Source organism: Tachyglossus aculeatus, chromosome 2 (assembly GCF_015852505.1).
Source record: "Tachyglossus aculeatus isolate mTacAcu1 chromosome 2, mTacAcu1.pri, whole genome shotgun sequence".
Classification (NCBI taxonomy): Eukaryota; Metazoa; Chordata; class Mammalia; order Monotremata; family Tachyglossidae; genus Tachyglossus; species Tachyglossus aculeatus.
The window spans coordinates 14,724,194-14,746,606 of NC_052067.1; the positions used below are offsets into that span (position 1 = coordinate 14,724,194).

Here is a 22,413-nt window from a genome sequence, read left to right on the forward strand (position 1 = left end):
TTCCCAAAAAAAGTACCGTCACAAACTTTTTTCATCCCATCTTAAAAAGAAAAAATAAACGGCATTGCTGCTCTCAGAACGTTGGCATCATTCAGTATCTTTAAACATTCACTGAATTATTATTTTTTTTTTTAAACAAATGATGGTGTCAGTCTCAGAAAACCTGAGGTTCTTTTTTTCCAACTTACTCCCATCAGCCATCAGCTAGAAGCCGCACACCCTCTTATTCCCAGTAATCCTGTAGTACTCCTGGCTGGTGGCTGATCAAATTTTAAATTTTTTTTTAAAAAAATAAAATGCTCAAGAACTATTAGCTTTATAAAGTATACAAAATACCAAAAAAAAAAAGAGCAAAAAAAGGAACAATTTTTCATTGAGGTACTAAATGCCTGAGGTAGTTTAGTAAAAAATGCATATTTCTCTTTTCATGCCCTGGACAACACCATGCAACACTTCCCTTAGGTTATTCTTGGCAGTGTTAGGTAAAAATGCAACCAATCATTTTAAAAAAATGCCATTTTCTTTAACATCGGGTCTAGCACGTAAACTCTCGTTAACATCTCGGCTCTAATTCTAACCCACCCGTAAGCCCGCCCGCCTAATTTTTTTTTTGTTGTTGTTGTTTATGCAACTGGACCTATAAGAGCAATGCCTTTTTTTTTTTTTTTAAACCAGTAAACTCAGAAGAGAAAGCTTCATTAAACCAAGTCCTAAAATTGCTGGGGGTTATTAAGAACAATAAAACGAAAAAAAAAAAAAACTAGCAAATTTACGCTAAGTTGTGAGAGTAGAACGAAAGGGAAGTGAAGGGGTCCTTATCTTTTTTTAAAGCTGGGTTTCGAAAGTTTGAGAGAGCGTAAAGAATACATTCTCACAGAGACAGGAGCTCAAAGGTTGCCTGGTCCTCCAAGAAGCGACGGGCTAGGTGGAACTTGCGCACGTCACCCTGGCGACGGGTGGAGGGCACCCGTCCGTCTTGTCCACAGTCTGTCTTTGGTCTGGCGTCTGTCTCCGCGATGGGCCGTTTCCCGAACCTCTACTTCCGTCTGGGCTGAGGCTGTCCGCTCTGCGCCGTCTTCTGCTGCTGTTGCTGCCTTCTCACCTGGGCCAGAATCTCCTGGATCTTTCTCTGGGCAAGCTGAGAGAGGGGACGCGGCCTTTTTTTTTTACGGTGGGACACCGGCCATTCGGTCGGACTCACCGGGCCCGAGGACCGACCGTCGACGGAGTCGGCGGAGACGTTCTCCGCCCTCAACGAGCTTAGAGGATATTCGCGGTTACCCGGCGGCTGTTCGATTTCCTCCAGGGGAGCCCCCCCGCCAACAACCCAAACGCTCTGGAAAGGGCTGCCCCGGATGCAGGAGAAGCAGCGTGGCTTCGGGGATCAAGCACTGGCCTGGGAAGCAGAAGGACCCGGGTTCTAATCCCGGCCCTGCCCCGTGTCTGACGCGTGACCGTGGACGAGTCACTTCACTGGGCCTCATCTGTACCGTTGGGCAGGGACCGTCTCTATATGTTGCCAACTTGTACTTGCGTGCAGTGCTCTGCACACAGTAAGCGCTCAATAAATACGTCTTGATCCCCATTTTACAGATCGTCATCATCATCAATCGTATTGATTGATGATGATGACGATCTGTAAAATGGGGATCAAGACTGTGAGCCCACAGGGACGGCGTCCAACCTGATTAGCGGGTATCTACCACAGAACAGTGCTCGGCACGTAGTAAGTGCTTACCAAGGGCCAGTATTAGTGCTCGTATTATTATTGTAGCAAGACCGTAGCCACCCACATCGCCGGGAAGAAAGCAGGAGGATGCGCCTCTTACCTGGCACGCGTAGAAATGGCCAGTTATTTTGACAACCACTTGGTCGTTCTCATCGGGTGTCTGGTCACGAGGAACTACCACTTCCGCACTGGTCAAATTCTGCAGTTCGTTTACCTGCGAGGGGAACCAGTCCGTGAAACGTCAGAAATCTCAGAGAGGGATTTTTGCCCCCGCTGAGCGGTCCCGATTCTCTTCACCCACCCCAGCAGGACTGCTTGCTTGGAGGAGAGGAGGGGAATGCGTTTACGTGAAGGGAATTCTGCCGCCATCCCACGGCCTTCCGGTTCTTTCCCAACCAGCTACACCGCTCGGCGGGTAACGTGTGGGGGTTTGATGTGGGGGTGGAGAGGGGGAAGAGAGGAAGGCGGAAAAAAAGATATACTGTGTGTCAGACCATGCGCCCGTACGGTACAAAACGGACCACGCTGCTGGATACACACTGCTTAAATACCGTAACTAAATAATGGGCAGTTTCACCACCTTGAACTGAAGTTGAACCCACACGCCTTGCGGTATCGTACAGATTCCACACCTGTGCGCATGGGATAGCTGAACGTACCGTCGGGAAAAGAAACTATTATTTCAAGACACTACGAACAGGTCGCCAGACATACGTGACTAAGGAAGGGTGAGGAATTTAGGCTTTCCCCACTGCCCACCCTTATTTTCTTCCTTCAACCCAACTGGAGACAGGAAACTACCATCCACATCAGGAACACACATCTTGAAGGCCAAATGTTACAGTTCTCCCATGCCAAGAGCTGCTCATTCTAAATGCTCTAAAGCTTTCGGTTACGGTCAGAATACCTTGTTTTTATAGCATATGGCATTAACCTTGCCCGGGGAATTAAGATCCCACTAACGACACACCTTTACGAACTGGTTTAAAACCCTCAATTTTATGTTGTAGACGTAGCAGAGAAACGAAAGAGCCGGTCAGTGACGGGGCCGTGGTTCAATTACGGTCATCCAGGTGCAAAATTATAGATTTAAAAACTGCAACTCACATTCTCAGAGGACCCGGCCGGTCAGGAATGCCAACAGCCAGAAGTCACTGGGCTGCCAGAACACCACCGTCTTTTTCCCTTTGACAACATGACACGGATTTTCTAAAGTACTTGCCGTTTTGCCTCCTTTACCAATGACTCTACCAGCAGCATAAGATGGCACTTTTATATGAGCTTCAAGTTTCACTTCTTCTTTAGGTCCAAAGAAGTTTTCTTCTTTAAGCTTCCCGTAGATTCTTCCTTGAGCCTGGGAGGTGAAAATACACCATCAAATTATTGATTCCATGCACCAACTGAATGACACCTGATCAGTGCCAAATAGAAAAACAAGGGCAATGGGTAAAAGGCTCCGCCAAATAACAATCTGAAGCTACTGTTCCACAACCGGATCTTATTAGGACCCATTTAGTCATTTCTAGAGCTGCAGAGAGATACTGGAGGTCAAAGAGGAAGAGCCCCACACACTCTGCTCTCCAATTAATTAAGTGGCTTGAGCAAAAGCAGAAGCAGCGTGGCTCAGTGGAAAGAGCCCGGGCTTTGGAGTCGGTGGTCATGGGTTCAAATCCCGGCTCCGCCAATTGCCAGCCGCGTGACTTTGGGCATGTCACTTCTCCGGGCCTCAGTTACCTCATCTGGAAAATGGGGATTGACTGTGAGCCCCCCGTGGGACAACCTGATCACCTGGCAGCCTCCCCAGCGCCTAGCACATAGTAAGCACTTAACAAATGCCATCATTATTATCATTAAAAGCAACAAACATTTTTTTTTTGTTTTAAAAAAGGGCAACAGTCCCAAGACAGTGCACCTAAAGAGGACCCCAGAGGACAAAACTTGGAATTTGGTGGGGAATGCGCTCAAAAGGAGCAGCCGAGGTCCAGAAATCTGTGGTTGCTTACAACTCGCCCCGGAAAATGGAGTCGGCCAGTGGTCCAAATGGCACGCAGGGACTTGAACTGCTATATCCCTTAGCCTGCCTCACTGGCCCGTCAGAACATTACCTATACGGCCAGGCAATCAATCAGTCAGTCGTAGTTGAGCACTTAACTGTGTGAAGAGTACTGTACTAAGCGCTTGGGAGAGTACAATAAGCAGCATGGCCTAGTAGAGAGAGCACAGGTCTGGGACTCTAATAATAATAATAATGGCATTTGTTAAGCGCTTACTATGTGCAAAGCCCTGTTCTAAGCGCTGGGGAGGTTACAAGCTGATCAGGTTATCCCACAGTCGTAATCCCCATTTTACAGATGAGGTAACTGAGGCCCAGAGAAGTTGTGACTTGCCCGAAGTCACACAGCTGCCAACCGGCGGAGCCGGGATTTGAACCCATGACCTCTGACTCCAAAGCCCGGGCTCTTTCCACTGAGCCACGCTGCTTCCCATCATCGCCACTCGTCTGCTGTGTCACCTTAGGCAAGTCACTTCACCGTGCCTCCGTCACCTCATCTGTAAAATGGGGTTGGCCGTGACTGCACATGGGACGTAGATTGTGTTCAACCTCATAAACCCGTATCTACCCCAGAACTTAATACAGTGCCTGGCACATAGTAAGCACCTAACAAGTGCTATTAAAAAAAACAACCAAAAAGAGTTTACGGTCTAGGGGGCAAGGATGGGGAGAGTGTTTCCTCTCCTAAGAACCTGCCTACTTAAAAAGAACCGTACATTCGTTAAATCATGCTCAGTCGCCATATAAGCCATGTTTTCATTTCTTACCGGCCACTCTCAGGGGCTCGTGGAAGTCCTTAACGCTGCCCATTTTAAAAATTTAAGAAATTTCCTCTACTGACAGCACTTCCCACTTAGTTCCTTCAGTTGGCTCACCTCAATTTTGTTAACATCGCCCAAAAAGAGCCAGTAGAAACCGGTGAGAGATCCAAACTAAGATGATGATGGCATTTGTTAAACGCTTACTATGTGCAAAGCACTGTTCTGAGCCTTTCTTTAAACAAATTAAAAACCCTCCCCACAAAATTTGACATACTTCAGCCTTCCACTGAAGTTAGCTACTTGTTGCCTTGCCCAGGGAGGCTCCTGACACTAACCACTCAATGATTTTCACTCAGTAACCATCATCGTCATCAATCGTATTTATTGAGCGCTTACTATGAGCAGAGCACTGTACTAAGCGCTTGGGAAGTACAAATTGGCAACATATAGAGACAGTCCCTACCCAACAGTGGGCTCACAGTCTAAAAGGGGGAGACAGAGAACAAAACCAAACATACTAACAAAATAAAATAAATAGAATAGCTATGTCCAAGCGCTTCCTCAAAAGGAATGAACACTTTAAAAACTCCACTAACTGCCCAAAGGAAACTTTCCAAGTCATCTCATCTATACGGTTGAAACGGCCACGTGTTCACCAAATGAGATGAGGGGTGGGAGGGGGAAGGAGATGTAGGAAAGGTGGAGAACAGATAGTAACGATAAACACCAGTAATAATAATTATGGTATCTATTAAGCGTTTGCTATGTGCCAAGCACCGTACTAAGTGCCGGGGTGGATACAAGCAAATTGTGTTGAACGCAGTCCCTGCCCCACATGGGGCTCACAGTCGCGATCCCCATTTTAAAGTGACTGAGAAAGCGAGGTGACTTGCCCAAGTTCGCAAAGCAGAAAAGTGGCAGGGCTGGGATTAGAACCCAGGTCCTTCTGGCTCCCAGGCCCGTCCTCTAAACACAATACCATTCGGCTTCCCAATGACAGTGACACCCAAAAATCGGCCCACTAAATACTGTTGTAAGCGCTCAATAAATACGATTGATGATGATGATTTGAGCCTCTGTTCACCCCGGGGAAAGGGGTGGGAGAGGGAGTCCGGTGGCCCTCCTTTCCTGGCAATCCAGTCATTTACAGGTTAATTTACCAAGGGAGTCAGGTGGGCAAATAAAGTTGGACATCGATATTTGTATTTAAATAGGGGCGGTGTTAAAAAATTGAAGGACAGGGAGGAGGAACACAGGCCTCCCAACCTCACAGATAAGCAAACAATTTAACAGTAGCACAGTAAACCTTTGAAAGGCTATGCAAGTGAGAAATCTCAGCAGTAGTTGGGTTATAATAGGAAACACAGTTCTGGCCATTACGGCCAGAAAGTCCGGGTGAAATGCAAACACTTTGGCTCTTTCCGTGCAACTAAGCAACTTCTCAGATCTCCAGAAATCACCTTGAAAGCATTCAAAACAGCAAAGGGAAAAGGCAGCTTTCTGCCCAAGGTCAAAGCAACCATAAACCCAAACACAACTGGCTCGAAACCAACAATCCCATCAAAACAAGCACAGGACAGACTTTGCACCTAGGTTGCAAAACAAGTCACTTATCAAGCGTCCAGCTAATTTCAACTGTGCGACTGCGGATCGTGCTGTAATTTCTAGCGAAAGAAGTCATTCGCAACCCCTTCCTTGTATTTTAGAAGTTACCATGGAAGCCGAGCGAAGATAGAATAATAATAATGCTGGTGATATTTGTTAAGCGCTTACTATGTTCCAGGCACCGTTCTAAGCATTGGGGTATATGCCAGGTAATCAGGTTGGGCTCACAATCTCAATCCCCATTTTACAGATCAGGGAACTGAGACACAGAGAAGTGAAGTGACTTGCTCAAGGTCACACAGCAGACAAGCGGTGGAGCCAGGCCCAGAACCCAGGTTCTTCTGACTCCCAGCCCGAGCTCGATCCACTAGGCCATGCTGCTTCTCAAATCAATCAATCGTATTTATTGAGAGCTTACTGTGTGCAGAGCACTGTACTAAGCCCCCATCCCGTACGGGACTCACCTTCTACGTGGAGCAACAGGTTTTTGAGTCCCCATTTTACAAGTGAGGAAACCTGAGGCCCAGAGTGTTCGAGTGCCTTGCCTAAAGTCACACAGCAGGCACCAGAACCCAGGTCCCTTATGAGTGTGAACCTGAGCGGAGAAATAGGAAATCTTGCTTGTCTTCAAGGCAACCATTTGGAGGAAAAGCAAACGGGAAGAGTTTCCGGATAAAGAACTCGTCTCCTATCCAATCTTTATCAGCTGTATTCTTTAGGGAAAAAAGCATTTAGGCGACATTCCTCCCCCCGACCAAGGATATCATCAGGTTGTTAGGTAATGATACAAACCTCTACGTCGCAGAACCTACCTTAAACTGAGCCTCTGGCGGTCCTGTGATTATCACTACTCTCAGCTTTGCATCGGGTCCTTCAGCGGGTGCAATCTGCAATACAACGTCCCCCATCAACTGGGTTCAGGTAAACTGCTGAAGTTAGCAACCATATCTAGGCAGGGTCTCTTAATAAATGGATTTGGCAAAGGGCTATTTAGAGGGGAACAACCCTTTTCCGCTACAGGAGAGCCGGAGTGAATTCTTACTGTGTACCCTTCTCCAAATCAAAAGAGGAAATGCCACCCTCTGAAAGGAATATTGAAGATGGAGCAGTCTAATGCTTTACCGCCTAGTTTGGGGATAGGGAGGAAATCAGAATGAACTCTAGAAATCATGACTCTTTAAAGTTCGGATGATAAGAAGAAAGCTACTTTGTGCGATGGACCTTCAGACCCAAGTTCAGAGAGTACTAAATAATTAAAGCCTATTTCTGGCAGCGTGATTCAACCTTTTGTTGACTTCAACTGTCGTTTTCAGTGGTGGGTCTGATATTACATAGTAATTACTGACCAGGCAATGTATTAAAGATGAAAAATGCTCCTATGCCAGAAGCCAGGATCACACTCTTCAATGTTTAACAGCTCTGGTTTTAATTCATCAGGCTGTAAGTGACGGTATCCTTTTCACTCAAGTTTTTCACATACTACTCATATTACAGCCCATGCTCAAAGGAAAATAGCTTTGCATACTACAGACAATTAAATCCTAATATTCTGCATCTAAGCGGTTGTCAACACCCTACATTCATCTGACGAACCTAACAGAGGTAAGACAGGGCAGGCAAAATTCACATGATATAAAGATGGTGGGTCTTGACTCTGCAGATATTTTAAGATATCTTCATGACATCCATATTGGCATTCTCAATACAGCCTTAGATAACATTTTCTTCCTTATTGCAGATTATAATACCTGCTATTTTAATAAATATTTGTCTTGGTTCACCCGTACAAGGTCCGAGATAGAAAGGACGAGTTTGCCTAGCCTCGCCTAACAGAATTTTGAAAAAGTGAACCTGTGTTTGAAACGGGTCTTTGTTGGGCAAAGATAAATTCAAATACAAACGTGAATCTCATCTCATAACCTCAGAAAGGGACACATGCTGTTTAGCAACCCTAAATGGGCATTTCCCCTGCGGTAAAAAGCCGAGTTAAAGGAAAAAGGAAGCATCCCATTGCCCACCCAGTTGAAGTAACATCACCTTGTAAGCGCATTCAGAGCAAGTTCCAAAGAACGTATGAAGTTAGCCCTGCGACTCAGAATTGCTTAATTTACAAATTTACCAATTTCCGATCGATGGTGTAAGGTTTAATGTGGGTTTCAAAAGAGATCATCATCGTTTATGTATTTCATTCCTATTGTACACCCAAGTTCAGTCATGCATTGTCATATTTATTGAGCGCTTCCTGTGTGCAGAGCACTTGGGAGAGTACAATCTAACAACAGACACATTCCGTGTCCACAACAAGCTTACAGTCTAGTACTTACTGTCAGGTCCAGCGTTACACTGAGTGTCCCCTGACTCAGTGACGCCCTGACTTGCTCCCTTTGTTCATCATCAATCGTATTTATTGAGCGCTTACTATGTGCAGAGCACTGTACTGCAAATATCCACAATATGTACAAATATCTGCTTTGTTCTTCCCCCTCCTAGCCCCACGGCACTTCATTTATTTATTTGTATTGATGTCGGTCTCCCTCCTCTACACAGAAAGCTCACTGTGGACAGGGAACGTATCTGTTTATTTTTGTACCGTACTTTCCTAAGCGCTTAGCAGAGTGCTCCGCACATAGTAAGTGTTCAATAAATACAACCGAATGAACTCAGCCTGCATTTCTCGCTGACCATTGAGTCAGTTCCTGGGTGTGAAGAATCCAAGATGCCTTATTAGCCAAGGCCCTCAAGTAGCCTGGATGGCTCAAACTATCTCGTCTTTGAAGTAGCACCCCCGACGTGCTAAACATGATACAAACGTGTTCTCAAATATCATCGACAACACGGACGTTCGTATAAAGAGCAAGAGCTCAAGATCTCCGAACTGATCCTTTGGGATTAACCGAAATGGACTCAGTAGTTATGTGGAACTACCCTGTTCTCTTTGGAAGTCCAGTGCTCTCTGCTATTGTTTCCAAAGACACGACAAATGGAATTTTTCCTCTGAGAAGTCCAGGCAACAAAGGTGGCAAGTGCTCTTTACACCTCAACAGTTCACGCTTCAAAATCCTCACTAGGTACGTCCAATTCCCTCACTGTTTTCGGTTCTTAAAAAACGGGGCTGTTAAAAAATGTATCGGTCACACACGAGGAGGGGCGGGAGGCAGGACGCAGCTTCTCCGGAACGTGTTATCGAGCCAGATCTGCCCAAAAGCATCAAGATTAAGTGATACGGGATGAAGTCAACAGTACCTTGATAGAAGCTCCAGCAAAACGAGAAAGCTGTTTGATGTGTTGTCCCTGCTTGCCGATAATGGCTCCCACAGCCAAGGCTGGAATGAACAGATGAACGGTCTCTGATTCGGGTTGTTGCTGGATGGGAAAAGATAAGAGGAAGTAAACGTTTGGGTTTGCCGAGGATCACATCGAGAAGCCCCCTCCGTCTGGGGAGATGGCACTCTACCCTGAATGCTGACGGCAAAATAAAGGCAAGGGAGAAAAGGAACGGAGCGCGGCACGTCAATCAGTGGCGTTTGTTGAGCGCTTCCAATCTGCAGAGCACTGTGCCAAGCAGTTGGGAGAGTACAAGAGGTAGTTTACAGTCTGGTACTTCCCGAGCGCCTAGTCCAGTGCTCTGCACACAGTAAGCGCTCAATAAATACGATTGATTGACTGATTGATTAGCGGGGCAGTGCTCTGCACATAGGAAGCGCTTAATAAATGCCATAAAAAAAATAAATAACTGTCCGTGGAATGATCTGGGGGCAGGCCTAATGTTGAGCAGGGAAACGCATTTTCGGCAGGATCTTGGAGGCAAATCTAAAGCTATTTGGAGCCAAGTTACCTGAGTGTTGTTTCATGGGGCTTGCCTCTAGAAGAGCAAAATGGCAAACAATAAAAAAACCCACACCCGTGACTACTGAGCACCGTTAATGTACAAGATTATAAAAAGCTTGTGATGTCATGGGTATTTTAATATAGAAAATAGATAATGATAATAATGGTATTTGCTAAGCACTTACTATGTGTCAAGCTCTGTACTAAGCGATACACACAATCGTCTACACTGGAATAATCCCCAACACATCGCCCACGAACTGAATGACCGATGAAAGATGACCCGAAAGCTCGCTGTAGGTAGGAAATGTGTCTACCGACTCTGTTGAATCATACTTAACTGACCGCTTAGTACGTGTTCTGCACACAGTAAGCACCCAATAAATGCCACTGACTGACTGATTCATATCTGGTTTTTAGTCTAAGAAGATTGTGGGCAAAATTAATTAGGCTAAAGGTGAACGGCGTGAGCTCTTTCTAGATTTCCTTTTCGTTTGATTGTGGAGGTAAATACCGCTGAACTTCGCACGTAAATTGCATAACAGCCCTTAGGAGTTTCATAAATTTTATGGCTTCCTTTGTGTAGGAGTGATCTGGAATGATAAACAGCCAACTTTAAAACTGCCAGTGAGCCCTCTCTTGTGCAAGATTATGGAACAGTCAGCCAGTTGGCAGCCCTCCTGAAGACTAGCAAATTAAATGCTAGGCCGCTTTTCGACAAGTAACAGTGTATTCTCAAAGACCTGAAAAAGACACATGTGGGGTTTCGCATGTTGTGTCTTTAAAGTACACCATTTACCGACACAATCGGCAGCATACTTACTAAAAGAAAAAAATGTCTTCGGCTATTATGAAGGACGCTGTGTCACTGGACACAGTGATTAATACTGATTTAGATGCCAGGACCGATTTAGAAGATTTCTGAGCCTCAAAGGAATCTGAGATTCTAATACAATCCGTTATTCTGCTCCATTTCAGTGAGCTTTGAAGAAGCCTGAAATAAGTTCTCTAACACCACCTTTTTTAATGGCTTTAACCACGGCACGGCATAGTGAATAGAGAACAGGTCTGGGAGCCCGAAGGTCGTAGGTTCGTAGGCTCCGCCACTTGTCTGCTGTGTGACTTTGGGCAAGTCACTTCACTTCTCTGGGCCTCAGTTCCCTCATCTTGAAAATGGGGACAGACTGTGAGCCCCACATGAGACAAAAACTGTGTCCAACCTGATTTGCTTTATATCCCCTCCCAGCACTTAGTATAGTGCCTGGCACATAGTAAGTGCTTAAATACCACAATTATTATTGCCCGTTTTACTTATTTTCCCCTTCTTGCTCTTGACATTGTGTATTAATCATCATCACCATCATCTTCATTGGGATTTGTTAAGCACCTGTAAGCCAAGCACTGTATTAAGTGCTGGATTTGTACAAGATAATCAAGTTGGACACGACCAAATCACATTGTTCCAGATTTTCTATTCTTATAGCCTGCACTTTTGCCAACCTACACAGAAACTCCCAGTGCGTCCCAGAGATCACAACACCCTCATAAAGAGCCACAGATTGTGTGTACTTCTTAAAAAAAGGCTATATCTATTTATTGGGCTTTCAAATGTGTGGTGTAAGAATTAGGTCATGGAAGGGCTGGCTCGGAACTCAGGAGCGTGACATAGAAAGCACAGGGACCTAGCTCATTTCATTTTCACTTGCCCTGCCTGCTGACAGATACAAGAAGAAGGTAACAAAGCCCGGGAGAGGGAGAGGGAGAGAGTGTGTGTGCGCGTTGGGGGGGGACACACCACCAGACACATTTCAAGGTGAAAAAATAAGAACATGCCTAGAGTCCACATAACATCATTTATGAACTTGGTGCCTTCCAAACATTTTCAACTTACAGTTAAAAAAAAGTGCACACACTACAACCCATTACTTTTGTACTAAAGGCTTCAATTAATGAGCCATTTGCTCCTATTTCAGAAAGACATATTTCACCTCCCCATGATCTGGTATAATCTGGTGGAGGTTCTCCTATCCTCCTCCTATTCATCCACGGCAAATAACCTCCTGTTATTCAGAAAGTAACTGCTTTTTCCCCTCCCCATGCAAGCAAAGCCCATCTTCTCCGAAACCTCTGGACTAAGCCATAAGTCACCGAACCCTTCTCTAACCAGACTTCTGCTGGAAGTCCCCAAATCTAATTTACTAAGTCGTGTTCCACGTTTTTTCTGGTTTTGTCCCACATACACTAGTCTGGCATAGAAATGAATTCACTTTCACGTCATTTCTTCAACAGACATTCCTGCCCAGCAGTTTAAGTTAAATTTAACACCAGAGGCTTCCTTCTCTGGAATCACTCTCCTCCAAGAAATCTTCCCCAGCTAATTTCTGTCCTGTCCCCCCAAACCAGCGCCTATTCCCCTACCCCATTAGCACTCCCACCCCGACTCCACAGTTGTGTACTCACAATCATCTGCAGCACTTTTCTACAATCAATCAATCGTATTTATTGAGCGCTTACTGTGTGCAGAGCACTGTACTAAGCGCTTGGGAAATACGAGTTGGCAAGACATAGAGACAGTCCCTTTACATATCAGTTTACCAGACTAACAACCACTAGCTCGCACACACATTCACTTAATTCTAGCCACAAATTATTTCTGGGTCTGGGTCCTTCACTAGACTTTAAGTCAGTACTATTGTACTCTCTCAAGGGCTTAGTATGGTGCTCTGCAGAGCAGGCCCTCGATAACTACTGTTTTTTAATTTATGGTATTTTTTTTTCATTAGTGGTATTTTCCAGGCACTGTTCTAAGTGCTGTACTAGCAGCTAACTAGTTTTCCTTTTGCAAACAAAACCTGAGGGAGTTAAGGAAAGCATCATCATCATCAATCGTATTTATTGAGCGCTTACTATGTGCAGAGCACTGTACTAAGCGCTTGGGAAGTACAAATTGGCAACATATAGAGACGGTCCCTACCCAACAGTGGGCTCACAGTCTAAAGCAGCCAGAAGCCATGATGACATATCCGTTTTTCAGAGATTTCTGGGAGAGTGTGCACGTGAGAAGAGTACAGGGTACCCTCGCGATGACATCTCACGCTCTTGCAATTCCCGAACTTCAACTCATCCAAGTTCTTCAGGAACACGCGAGACATCCCTGTGCCACGCGCATCTCCTTCGCAGGATGTGCCTTCATCATTCCGCTTTCTAGGAATTGTCTGCTCAGCTCGATTCCAGCAGGGCTCTCCCCACAAACCCCTCTCCCTTGTTGAGCAGAACTAAGTGGAATACAACGCAGGTAGGAAAAAATATCTAAATTTCCAATCTTGGCTTCTGGATAACTATATGCTCTTCCAGTTAAATAAAATTCCCCACTACCCTGCTACACCTCCAATGCTTCACTTTAGAAAAACCACCATTTCAGTATCTCCCCTTCAGGCATCTGCCCTGTCCTCCTGAGTGAAGTTGTGGATACATGGTCTGTGTTGTCTGAGGTAAAGCTAAATAAACCAGAGGTCTCCTGTAATCAATCAATCGTATTTATTGAGCGCTTACTGTGTGCAGAGCGCTGTGCTAAGCGCTTGGGAAGTACAAGTTGGCAACATATACAGTCCCTAGACTGGTAGCTTTTATGTGGACAGGGACAGTGTCCAATCCAATTACTTTGCCTCTACTCCAGCGCTTAGTACAGTGCCCGGCACACAGTGAGCGCTTATGTGCCACAGTTATTATTATTGCTACTAATAATATTAATCACACACCACAAATTATTATTATTATTATTAATGATGGTTGTGATTTTCCCTTTTAGACTGTGAGCCCACTGTTGGGTAGGGACTGTCTCTATATGTTGCCAATTTGTACTTCCCAAGCGCTTAGTACAGTGCTCTGCACATAGTAAGCGCTCAATAAATACGATTGATGATGATGATGATGATTTTCCTCATTTTCTGTTTTTTTCCTCACTGACACCCCAAGTTCTATTTTAGAAGCTTACTACATCCTCAAGACCCAGCTGACCGTGCAACAAATTCGGCGGCTAATCATCTCTTTATTTGGTGGCATTTTAAGTCCTTTCCCAAAACAGATTTGTTATTCTTAGCATCAAGAAAAGAGATAAAAAATATTTCCCTGAGATGAACCAAAACCTTCCTTTTTGAAGGGTGGACAACGGCACGCAGTTTCCACTGGTCAAGTTGGGAAGCCAGGGGCCAGAACAAAGAAATAAAAGATAGAGAGTGATAAGGAGGTCTTTGTATGAATAATAATAATAATAATGGTATTTGTTAAGCGCTTACTATGTGCCACACACTGTTCTAAGCGCTGGGGTAGATCCAGAATACAGATACAGGATTTATAGAACTAAGGAGATAAAAAATATTTCCCTAAGATGAACCAAAATCTTCCTTTCTGAAGGGTGGACAACTGCACACAGTTTCCACTGGTCAAGTTAGGAAGCCAGGGGCCAGAACAAAGAAACAACAGATAGAGAGTGATAAGGAGGTCTTTGTATGAATAATAATAATAATAATGGTATTTGTTAAGTGCTTACTATGTGCCACACACTGTTCTAAGCGCTGGGGTAGATCCAGGATACAGATACAGGATTTATCGAACTACAGAGGTTGAAACAATTGAAAAGTCAATCTGTTGCCCTACCTCGTGTTCACATTTACACAATCCCAAATTAGTGGCATTAAAAAGAGCAGAAGTGTGAGGGCTAAATAAATATATAAAAAACACCATTTAAAATACTGTTCAGGGTTTATTTTGTGTGGTGGCCGTTGCCTACTGAAGAAAGATTCCACTGCCAGAGTGGCAGGCAGGCACCCTTACAGTTTGAACTGTGGCCCCACTGGCACACACGAGTCAGTGGCCAATCAATCAATCGTATTTACTGAGCGCTTACTGTGTGCAGAGCACTGTACTAAGCGCTTGGGAAGTACAAGTCAGCAACGCATAGAGACAGTCCCTACCCAACAGCGGGCTCACAGTCTAAAAGGGGGAGACAGAGAACAAAACCAAACCTACTAACAAAATAAAATAAACAGAATAGATATGTACAGGTAAAATAAATAAATAGAGTAATAAATATGTACAAACATATATACATATACACAGGTAATAATGGCATTTATTAAGTGCTTACTATGTGGCAAAGCACTGTTCTAAGCGCAGGGGAGGTTACAAGGTGATCAGGTGGTCCCACGTGGGGTTCACAGTCTTCATCCCCATTTTACAGATGAGGGAACTGAGGCACAGAGAAGGAAAGTGACTTGCCCGAAGTCACACAGCTGACAATTGGCGGAGCCGGGATTTGAACCCATGACCTCTGACTCCAAAGCCCAGGCTCTTTCCACTGAGCCATGCAGCAGACGAGAAGCGGAGCCAGAATTAAAACCCAGGTCCTAAGGCCAGCTAAGGCCAGCTAAGGAGGCTATTCCGCCCAGAAATCATCATCATCATCATCATCAATCGTATTTATTGAGCGCTTACTATGTGCAGAGCACTGTACCAAGCGCTTGGGAAGTACAAATCGGCAACATACAGAGACAGTCCCTACCCAACAGCGGGCTCACAGTCTAAAAGGGGGAGACAGAGAACGAAACCAAACATACTAACAAAATAAAATAAATAGAATAGATATGTACAAATAAAATAAATAAATAAATAGAGTAATAAATATGTACAGGAATATATACATATATACAGGTGCTGTGGGGAGGGGGAGGATGTAAGGCGAGGGGGAGGGGGAGGAGGGGGCTCAGTCTGGGACAGGTAAAATAAGTAAATAGAGTAATAAATCTGTACAAACATATATACAGGTGCTGTGGGGAGGGGAAGGAGGTGGGGAGGGGAAGGAGGTAGGGCGGGGGCGGGTGGGAAGGAGGATGCTTGTGTCAGAAGTTGCCAAAATACTATTCATTCATTCATTCATTCAATCGCATTTATTGAGCGCTGTGTGCAGAGCACTGTACTAAGCGCTTGGGAAGTACAAGTCGGCAACATATAGAGATGGTTCCTACCCAACAGCGGGCAAAATGGTGAGAGCCCAGAGAAGAGACAGCTGCTCTGGGCTTCTGCTCAGCACCTTCCCATTTCCCTAACCACAAAGTACTGATGGATCCCCCGCGGCTCCGCCCCCACCATCCCTATTTCCTCCTCTCCGAGGAATCCTAAAATCATAATTTGCTTTCTTCCCCACCAACCTCAGGGGGTTTGGGTTGGGCACCACAAACGTTAACCCCATCAGGCCTGCCACCTTTCCTCCCCATCGCCCCCGCCGCCCTACCCCTTCCCCTCCCCACAGCACCTGCGTATATTTGTACATATTTATTACTCTATTTTATTAATGATGTGGATGTAGCTGTAATTCTATTTATTCTGATGGTATTGACATCTGTCTACTTGTTTTGTTGCCTGTCTCCCCCTTCTAGACTGGGAGCCCGTTGTTGGGTAGGGACCGTCTCCGCATGTTGCCGATCTGTACTTCCCAAGCGCTTAGTACAGTGCTCTGCACACAGTAAGCGCTCAATAAATACAATTGAATGAATGAATAAATGAATGAATAGAATGATAAGGACCCTGCCTCACATGGACAAGTGGGGGCCTTGTCCTTCATCATCCTTCCTAGCAGGATTGGCAAGGGGGAACCGATCTAAAGGGAAACTCAGGCTAAAGGGGAAAACAATGGGAAGATAGTCGGACACTATCTAATGTTAGGAATCTTGGCAGGTCGGGGGAGAACACACGGGGGAGGGAAAATGCATGGACAGGGTGTATACTCCACCCCTCTAACACACATCACACATTCAGGGCACTTTTCCTGTTTGTGGCTTTCAAAATCTGGGTATTTCAACCCACTCGTTCAGTTCCCCCAAAGCCAATCTTCAAACTGGGCTTTGCTTTCGACTCTCCTGCCTCTACCCTCGTTCTCAGTTTCCCTCGGCTCGGCTCTCCTCCCTACCCTCACCCAAATCCTTTAGATTACAGTTCTCCCCGTGTTCAAGCGCCTTCCTGACACTCCACCTCCTCCCATGTTTTCTCCAATTAACTCCCAGCTTTCCGTCCGGCATAAGCGCCCACTGGCCATCTCTACCATGAAGGTACCTACTTATACCCATCCTCGGGTATAAGTTGTATTCTTATTATTCTGTAAATAAGCACTTTAATGTCTCTATCCCCCATTTGATTATCAGCTCCTTGAGGGCAGGGGATGTCATTGGCTTGTTTTGTATTTTCCAAGCAGAGTGCCCCAGGAGCACCAAGTGGGCATTCAATATCAACTACTACTACTACTACTTGTCAAGATAAAATTAACTTTTGGGTACATGGAGTAGTCTCACCAGCCATAATTAGATGTGCAGCATTGTACGGGGGTTAAAACTGATTCCTTAAATGCAGCCTGGATGCAACAACTTGAAACTTCCTCTTTCTACCGCAGCGTTACCGTTGAGGGAGGCGGGGAGGGAGAAGAGTATTCTGCAAGGTCGGAGGCAGCCCTCGTTCTTATTTAATCGCTTCCCCCTAGCATTTTCTTTATCACACCGGGGAACACCTGCAGAGCCTCATTCTGACACACTTGATTTCTCTAAGTCAATGAGGAACTGCTCTTAATTCTTCGTAAAAGGTATAGCACAAGCAAACATCGGGTGGCACAGACTTATCTGGGGGAAGGAGGAACCCAAGGAGTCAAAACACAGAATGGAAATACAGATTTACACGTACCAGGCCTAGCTTTGGGGCACACGGTAAGTATGCCAGTGAATCCCTTGGCTTGGAAAAGAGGAAAAAACAAAAATAACCGAGTGGAAAGTGTTCTCCAGGCACAGAGTTTCTGCCTAGGTGAGATCCTGTCTGAGGGTGACAGGGACCATCAACTTAAGCTGTACTGGCTGCACGACCAGGTGGGAGCCAGGAAAGGGAGGGAGGTTTGAGCTTCCCCGGGATATGAGCGAGTGGCCTAGGCAGCGGCAGGAGGAGGAAGAGACATAAGCTCCCCTGAGGTCTGGGAAGCAGCGCGGCTCAGTGGAAAAAGCCCGGCCTTTGAAGTCAGAGGTCTTGGGTTCAAATTCCGGCTCCACCAACTGTCAGCTGTGTGACTTTGGGCAAGTCACTTCACCTCTCTGTGCCTCAGTTCCCTCATCTGGAAAATGGGGATTAAGACTGCGAGCCCCCCGTGGGACAACCTGATCACCTTGTAACCTCCCCAGCGCTTAGAACGGCGCTTTGCACATAGTAAGCGCTTAACAAATACCATCATCATTATTATTATTAATATATGAGCGAGTGGTGACCACGGCATGAGGGGCAGGGGTGCGGGGGTCCGGCTTTCCCGGGACACGGGCAGGGGCGGACTCCAGTGCTCTGCACACAGAAAGTGCTCAATAAATACAAGTGGCTATGTGGCTCAGTGGATTGCCATTCCCCACAGCACCTGTATATATGTATATATGCTTGTACATATTTATTACTCTATTTATTTTACTTGGACATATCTATTCTATTTATTTTATTTTGTTAGTATGTTTGGTTTTGTTCTCCGTCTCCCCCTTTAAGACTGTGAGCCCGCTGTTGGGTAGGGACCGTCTCTATAGGTTGCCAATTTGTACTTCCCAAGCGCTTAGCCCAGTGCTCTGCACATAGTAAGCGCTCAATAAATACGATTGATGATGATGATGAAGTGACTGGGGGGCTCTGGCTGCCGGTGCTGTGGGGCTGTCAGAGATCAGAGCCGGGGCTCCAGCTTCCCTTCCACCTTCTCCTCAGAGAGCTTGGGCATCCTCTAAAGCTCACTTTCTCACTGTACCTCCATCTCGCCTAGCTGGCCGCCGAACCCACATCCTGCCTCCGGCCTGGCCTGCGCTCCCTCCTCCTGACAGACAATCCCTCTCCCCCCATCTGAAGCCTTACTGAAGCCACATCTCCTCCAAGAGGCCTTCCCCGATTCAGCCCCCCTTTCCTCTTCTCCCTCTCGTGTCGCCCTGATGGGCTCACTTTATTTGCCAGAGAAGCAGCGTGGCTCGGTGGAAAGAGCCCGGGGCTTTGGAGTCAGAGATCATGGGTTCAAATCCCGGCTCTGCCAACTGTCGGCTGTGTGACTTTGGGCAAGTCGCTTCACTTCTCTGGGCCTCAGTGACCTCATTTGGAAAATGGGGATTGAGACTGCGAGTACCACGAGGGACAAGGGACTGTGTCCAACCCAGTTTGCTTGTATCCATCCCAGCGTTTGGTACAGTGCCTGCCACATAGTAAACGTTTGTCATACCATTAAAAATAAATACTACTGACTGATTGGAGGCGGGAGATGCAGCCCCCGGCGTCCTGGAGCCTGGGTGGGACATGGGGTGCCGGGGAAGGCCCCCACTTCGGACCCCTTTGGTCTCGCGGGTCCAGTGGACAACGCACAGTATTTCTGTGGCCCCATCCCCCCCGCTGTACCTCCTTCCCCTCCCCACAGCACCTGTATATATGTATATATGGTTGTACAGATTTATTACTCTATTTTGTTTGTACATATTTATTCTATTTATTTTATTATGTTAATATGTTTTGTTGTCTGTCTCCCCCTTCTAGACTGTGAGCCCACTGTTGGGTAGGGACCGTCTCTATATGTTGCCAACTTGTACTTCCCAAGCGCTTAGTACAGTGCTCTGCACACAGTAAGCGCTCAATAAATACGATTGAATGAATGAATGAATGAAATGGGGATTAAAACTGTGAGCGCCCTGTGGGACAACTTGATCACCTTGTAACCTCCCCCAGCGCTTAGAACAGTGCTTTGCACATAGTAAGCGCTTAACAAATGCCATCATCATCATCATCTCCCGCCCACCAGCCCCACGGCACTTATGTTCATATCTGTCATTTATTTATTTATACTACCATGTTTCCCCCTCTAGCCTGTAAGCTCGTCACGGACAGGGAATGCGTCTGTTATACTGTTCCGACGACTTGACACCTGTCCACATGTTTTGCTTTGTTGTCTTGTCTCCCCCTTCTATAATAATAATAATAATAATGATGGCATTTATTAAGCACCTGTATGCACAGATTTATTACTCTATTTATTTGACTTGTACATATTATTTTATTTATTTTGTTAAAGATATGCATTTAGCTTTAATTCTACTTATTCTGACGACTTGACACCTGTCCACATGTTTTGTTTTGTTGTCTTGTCTCCCCTTCTTCTAGACTGTGAGCCCGCTGGTGGGTCGGGACCGTTTCTATATGTTGCCAACTTGTACTTCCCAAGCGCTTAGTCCAGTGCTCTGCACACAGTAAGCGCTCAATAAATACGATTGAATGAATGAATGAATGTTACGTGGTTCCCTCCCAAGTACATAGTACAGTGCTCCGCACACGGTAAGCGTTCGATAAATACAATTGACCGAATGACCCTCCCTAAGTCCCTCCTGACTTCACAGCGGTCAACCTCAAGGAGCAGGTTCCCAGGCTCCAGCCGTTGCACTCTGGAGTTGGAAGAGGTCTGACCCCGATAATAATAATAATAATAATAATAATAATAATAATAATAATAATAATAATAATAATAATTGCAATTGTTAAGCACTTACTATGTTCAAAGCACTGTTCTAAGCACTGGGGGGGATACAATGTGATCAAGTTGTCCCACGTGGGGCTCACAGTCTTAATCCCCATTTTTACAGACGAGGGAACTGAGGCTCAGAGAAGTTAAGCGACTTGCCCAAGGTCACACAGCAGACTTGGGGCGGAGCCGGGATTCGAACCCATGACGTCGGACTCCAAAGCCCGGGCTCTTTCCACCGAGCCACGCTGCCTCGCCTCCAGGCCCAGCACGCAAACCCTGGCCCGCTCGTGTAAGCGCTTAGTACGGTGCTCTGCACGCAGTAAGCGCTCAATAAATACGATCGATTGGTGGCAAAAAGACGACGGTGGGATTGGCTGCGCGAGCGGATTGACGGCCCAGCAACCAGTGAAAAGCCACAGGAGGATTTACACCGGTGGGACTGTTTGGAGGAGGGAAGGCGTCAAAGGCCGAAGCAATAAGAGCCCTGATTAGCAGGAAACGCTAATTAAGCATCCAGACCTGCCACCATGTCCTGGGAGAGAGCGGGAATAGAGGCGCTTGGACCAGAGTGAGTTGCTATTGCACCTCACCTCTCTGGGAAACGGCAGCGGAAAGACGTATCACTTACGTTTGACGGATTGGGGAGTCGATCGTGTTAACCCACACCAGAAAGAAGAGGAGAGATCACTCTGCTCCCCTCCCTCACAAATCCTAAGCCCCCGATCCCTCAAACAAACCCACAAGATGCCCCTCAAACAAAACTAAAATAAAGCAAAGCATACGCCTGACTTTATTGCTGCCATCTGGCCGGCCGGGAGAAAGATCCTAAAGAGGTTGAAGCCGTCACAGGGAACAGCAGGTTTCGATGGTCTTGAGCTGACACCTTCCAAAAAGAAGTCTGCGGCTCAAAGGACTCTACCACCCGCGGGCTCGGATCCCCGCGACTCGGTGCAACCAGTGTGGGACGGGGGACCGTGACCCATCCGCATATACTGTGTCTACCCCAGCGCTTGGCACATAGGAAGTGTTCAAGCGCCACAATTCTTATTATTCCAAACATTTGAGTCGGAGTATTTCCTCTCCCTCCGGTCTGCACGAAAAATGAGTGTTCATTAATTGGTTCCGAAGGAACGTACCTCGGATAGAACCAAATTAAATGCCGTTTCCCCCTATCTCCCCCCACTATCCCAAACAGCAGCTCGGCGAAGCGAATTGTTATAGAATTACTCCCGGCCCCCGGAGAGAGGCCTGGGAACTTCATGAAGGAACTACGAGGAATAGAAATTCAAAGAGATTCCAAAGGCTACTCCTGCCAAACAGCAAAACAAGCTGCCAACACACCACCAGCTATTGGTGTCTTAAGCGGTGCCAACTCAACTCCCGTTCTCGCCACGGGCTGCCAATCCCGTCTCTCTCGCTGTTGGAGCATTTCTGGAAGTGGCACTTCCTGTCAATTCCACGCCAGAAGCGCTGCCAGCTCGGGGCTGGGAGAGCCAACGGCGTGGCAGGGCCTGGACATTTCGAGGCTGTTTTTGGAAAAATCAATCTGGCATGGCCGGTTTCCCGGAGGCGGGGAGAAAGATACGTCAGCGGCGAGGGATCGATCTAAAGGAAAGAAGGGATGACTTTACCTGGACATTCCAAAGGAGGGATAGGAGGGGCTAGGGAAAAGGATCTCATGAAACTTAGATCAGGGAAAAGAAGGAAAATGGATTTTTACAAGCCCCACTTAATTTCAGAGCTTTATGGACCTCATTAAGTAGGCCTAGATTCAGGGAAAAGAAAAGACCTAGTGAGGAATAGTTCGGCTTTACTGGAAAGACCATGGGAGTGGGAGTCTGAGGATCTGGGTTCTAGTCCTGGCGCTGCCAGTTTGCCTGCTGTG

General features: G+C 46.2%; 1 protein-coding gene across 1 annotated transcript in view; it reads right to left on the bottom strand.

The window, feature by feature from the left end:
• Nucleotides 1-669: 669 nt before the first annotated feature.
• Nucleotides 670-22,413, bottom strand: part of IGF2BP3 (insulin like growth factor 2 mRNA binding protein 3) — a 200,545-nt gene continuing 178,801 nt past the window's right edge. Inside the window, exons 11-15 of the mRNA XM_038769399.1 lie at nucleotides 9,392-9,511; nucleotides 6,961-7,035; nucleotides 2,952-3,083; nucleotides 1,830-1,943; nucleotides 670-1,138 (exon numbers count right to left, since the gene is read on the bottom strand). Of these exons, the coding sequence (XP_038625327.1) occupies nucleotides 1,037-1,138; nucleotides 1,830-1,943; nucleotides 2,952-3,083; nucleotides 6,961-7,035; nucleotides 9,392-9,511 (543 nt within the window). The 3' untranslated portion in view covers nucleotides 670-1,036. The remainder of the gene's footprint in view (nucleotides 1,139-1,829; nucleotides 1,944-2,951; nucleotides 3,084-6,960; nucleotides 7,036-9,391; nucleotides 9,512-22,413) is intronic.